This window comes from Galeopterus variegatus, unplaced genomic scaffold (genome assembly GCF_000696425.1).
Source record: "Galeopterus variegatus unplaced genomic scaffold, G_variegatus-3.0.2 Scaffold8589, whole genome shotgun sequence".
Classification (NCBI taxonomy): Eukaryota; Metazoa; Chordata; class Mammalia; order Dermoptera; family Cynocephalidae; genus Galeopterus; species Galeopterus variegatus.
Window position 1 is genome coordinate 74,244 of NW_007734700.1, and position 4,039 is coordinate 78,282.

Sequence of the window (4,039 nt, forward strand, 5' to 3'; positions counted from 1 at the left end):
ACACACTGGACTCAACAAATCACCAACCTGTGGCTTCAGGGAACCTTTCTAGAGTTCTCCCCCTTCGAAATTATCTTATTCTCTACCCTCTTTTGGGTCCTGTTACAAAATCCCCAATCTCTCCCCAATTCCTCTTCCCCTACTATGCCCCCATCCAGCAGGAAGTAGTTCGAAGATCACGGCGACCCATTCCCACAACAGAGGAAAAAGGGAGGAATGTAAGGACACCGTGGGAACTCAAGTGGAGGGGGAGGAGGAAGGCACTCCCTGGCAATATGGTGCCCTCCCGGGTTCTTCTCCGCAGTAAAAGCCTGCCGGTGCCAAAAATTCAATCAGTCACAGGTCAGGGCTCACTTCCTGCCTCCACCCCCTATCCAAACCCAGAACGCAGCTCCCTATAAATATACGCACAGTCCTTGAATAAAGTGGAACTTCTCTGGTGAACTGTCAGCTCGGGTCCTGTCGTCTTATCAGCTCGGGTCCTCTGTCCTTTCACTATGTACTTCCATGTGAAAGAACTTCCATTAGAATTACACTCCCTACTTCTTCTGCCCTTTTACTCTCCTCTTCCCCAGAAATAGAAGCATGACATTATCTGATTTCTGAGTTTTGGTGAAAGCTCAAAACTGCTCTATCCCTTGTTCTCTCTTTTCTGCTCTTCTTGTAGTTAAAATTCCTTACCACTGCAGAAGGAAGATTGCAGTTATCCAGAGGTGGAGTAAGTACATCTGTTGGGCCCATTTTTAGGAGCAAACATTATCTGTAAGCCACATGGTGCCTATGGGTGGAGGATGAAGATGGCACCCACCCATGAGAAGTATGGGAGGTGTAACCCAAGATAGCTCCAAAAGGTTTTTATTGGTCCTGCAGTATTTCCGCACTCGTGAACCCTGCATGATCGCTATGCTCAACATCTTAGTACAAAATGCATGCCCATGTGATCCTTTAATTGATTGGTTAGTTCATGGAAAGCCCCTACTTGCTTGCTTATATAAATTGCAGTGTAATGGCAACAAAGTGGAACTGCCCTGACAGAACCCCTGCGGCGTCTGAGTGTCTCTTTCACCGGGCTGGGTTGGCGGGCAGCAGGCTCACTTTTCCCCAAGATCCCTCGGTCCCATCACCAGGGGTAATCCTGTCGGCTCCTTCTCCTTCTGGGTCTGCGGGAGGACCCCAGGAGCGCCCCCGCATACATCAAAAACAGAGAAGTATTAGCAAACCCACTACGATGGACTTAATGTTTATGTCCCCCCAAATTCTTATGTTGAAATCCCAATGTGATATATTAGGAGGTGGGGTCTTTGGTAGGTAAATTGATTATGAGGGTGGAGCCCTCATAAATGGGATTAGTACCCCTAAAAAGATATGAGAGAGCTTACTCTCTCTCTCTCTCTGCCACATGAGGATACAATGAGAAGACCACCATCTACAATCCAGGAAGCATGCCCTCACCAGAAACTGAATCTGCCAGCACTCTGATCTTGGACTTCCTACTCCCCAGACTGTGAGAAATAAATTTCTGTTTTTTAAGCAATGCTATTCTGTTATAGTAGCCTGAACTAACCGCTGAACTGACCAAGACACCCACTTCTTTTTCTTTTTTCTTTTTTACTCACAAAAATTTAATATCTGAGGATTTTCAAAGAGCAAGATTATATATGGTAAAAATTAGGAAAGCAAACAAGCAGAAAATTTGTAGCAGATGAAAGAAAATTAGTACATATGGCAAAATATTCAACCTCACAAATTATTTTAAATGCTGACTGAAACAGCAATGAAGTACCATTTTATAACTACTAAACCAGAACTTAACAGCCAGTACTAATACTGTGTTTAAACAGACATACTATACTTTGTAAGTAACAAAAAACACCTACCTACTTCTAATTATCAAATCCTTGTTTTATAAACAGCTTTCTCAGAAACAAAGCTGATATTCTGATCATCATCTAATTCAGTCCTGGGTTTTCCTTTCAGTTGGTTCCGTACCCAGGTGTGGAAAAGAAAAGTGCTATTTATTTCCTCCCAAATCAAATCAGAATAAGAGTAAAATTTATTCAACAATGAAAATGGAATATTACTGGAAAGGTTCTAATAATCAATAAAAAATAATAGGGAATGAATTCATTAAAAATCAATTTAAACAAGACCAACCAAATTATTCACGTTTCAATTTTCTTCTCAAATCAGGATCAAATACAAAAAAATCAATTTCAATTCCATTTAATAAAGGTTTAGTTCCCCTGTTGAAACAGAGGGAAACAATAAGAAGGTACTTCAAAAAGTTTACAGAAAGATTCATACTATCTTTCCATTCCACTTTTCCACAAACTGTCTGAAGTATGTTCAAACATACCTATAATTAATCTTACATTCTCAATACCTTTTCCCAACATTATTACTCTTGTCTTCACTAGCTTAACCCACACATTCCATGATTTCAATCACCCATCATTATACCCAAAGAGCAAACCCCAATACTGAACGAATGTGTCTGCCTTCTTTATTCCTATACCTAAATTGCTCAGTAATACACAACTCGAAAAGGGCAATCAATGCCTTCTGGCAATGTATTTATGGATCCCAAGTCAGTTCTGTCATTTCATATAATTCAAATCTTTGCTATTCTCCTGCCACACCTCCTCTCCAGCCCCCTAATTCCTCCCATTACATTAGCAGAGGTATCCATTCCACTTCTATTTGTTGAATTAATTAATTAGTATTTCTAGCAGCATAGGCATTCAACAGGCAAATAATAAACAGCTGAAAGAAAAATTCCAAATGAGCAATTCTTCTGTGTACCCAATTATCACTTGTATGATATTTCACATTTACAACAGTAAACCTAACTTAGGAAAACTGAATATGTTGTTTTTGCCATCTCAAGAGCCTCAAGGTAGTGCTAAAAACTAATTCCTAAAGCTAGAAGATGAACAATAAAATTAGGATTATTAAGGATCACAGCACCTACATAATTAACACATGACTGTGTATGGATACCCCATCACCAGGTCTCATATTAGCTGTCTAACACAGGTAACAGGTCTGGGAGACCACGGTTTTCCCTAAGTGCTATGGTAAGTATGTAAAAAGAAACTAATAACACCACCAAAGAAATGTACACTAAAATTAAAATTGCCTTAAACATTCAATATTCACTATTATTTGAAAAAATGCAGTTGAATGAGACCTCATTTTGTAAAAGGCAAAGGGATAAAACTAAGAATAAAAGCAATAACATAATTTACTGCCTTCTAACATCTGTATTAGAAAGCCACATTTCAGAAAATATTCTGTAGTCTGATGCAACAAAATCCGCACAAGGAAGAAAGGAATTCTGGATTAACAAACACATATATTAAACATACCATCTGTCTCTTCCTTCTTCCTCCTTTTGATTCCAGAGGTTTTCCTGGTGTGTTTACAGGCCATACTCTTCCAGACTGATCTGTTCTGACAAGGATCACTTCTTGCTGATCTTCATTCTACGGAAAATTTAGAGGTAATTTGAAATTATCCTGAAGAGTGTTGAATGCTTATATTTAATAACAAAAAAAAACATTAAAAAGATTAAAGTTTTCACATAATATTATGAATGTCTTAAGGCTCCTGGATTTTCATTACTTACTGTACTATAAAATGACTATAATTTTTTTCAGGAAAAGGGTGGGAAAAATCCCAAAGTTTATTATTTTAAAAAAAGCAATCACAGAAGTAAACTTCAAATTAAGTTTTCATTTAGACAATATTAAAAGATGACAAAGTACCAATAGTCCATCAGGCATTGCATGACAATGCCCATCACTTATGCAGCAGATGTCATGTTTAATGGATATTACTGAAATTTAAAGATCCTACTAAAACTTGATTATGAAAAATAAAGCAACTAAATGACAAAACAAACTTGCAAAATTAGTAATTATAATGATACTCCACACAACTTCTGTTCTTCCTATTAAACAGCCCTCAAATGCTTTCCACTTCTCTGGAAGTGGAAAACTTCTTCTTTCCACTTCAGAAGAAGTTTTATGCCACACAT

At 38.1% G+C, this 4,039-nt stretch overlaps 1 protein-coding gene across 1 annotated transcript in view; it reads right to left on the reverse strand.

The window, feature by feature from the left end:
- The window catches only part of LOC103608579 (CWF19-like protein 2), a 64,568-nt gene extending 61,085 nt beyond the window's left edge, over positions 1 to 3,483 (reverse strand). The window contains exon 1 of the mRNA XM_008592998.1: positions 3,369 to 3,483. Within this exon, the coding sequence (XP_008591220.1) occupies positions 3,369 to 3,371 (3 nt within the window). The 5' untranslated portion in view covers positions 3,372 to 3,483. The remainder of the gene's footprint in view (positions 1 to 3,368) is intronic.
- Between the last annotated feature and the right edge of the window lie 556 nt (positions 3,484 to 4,039).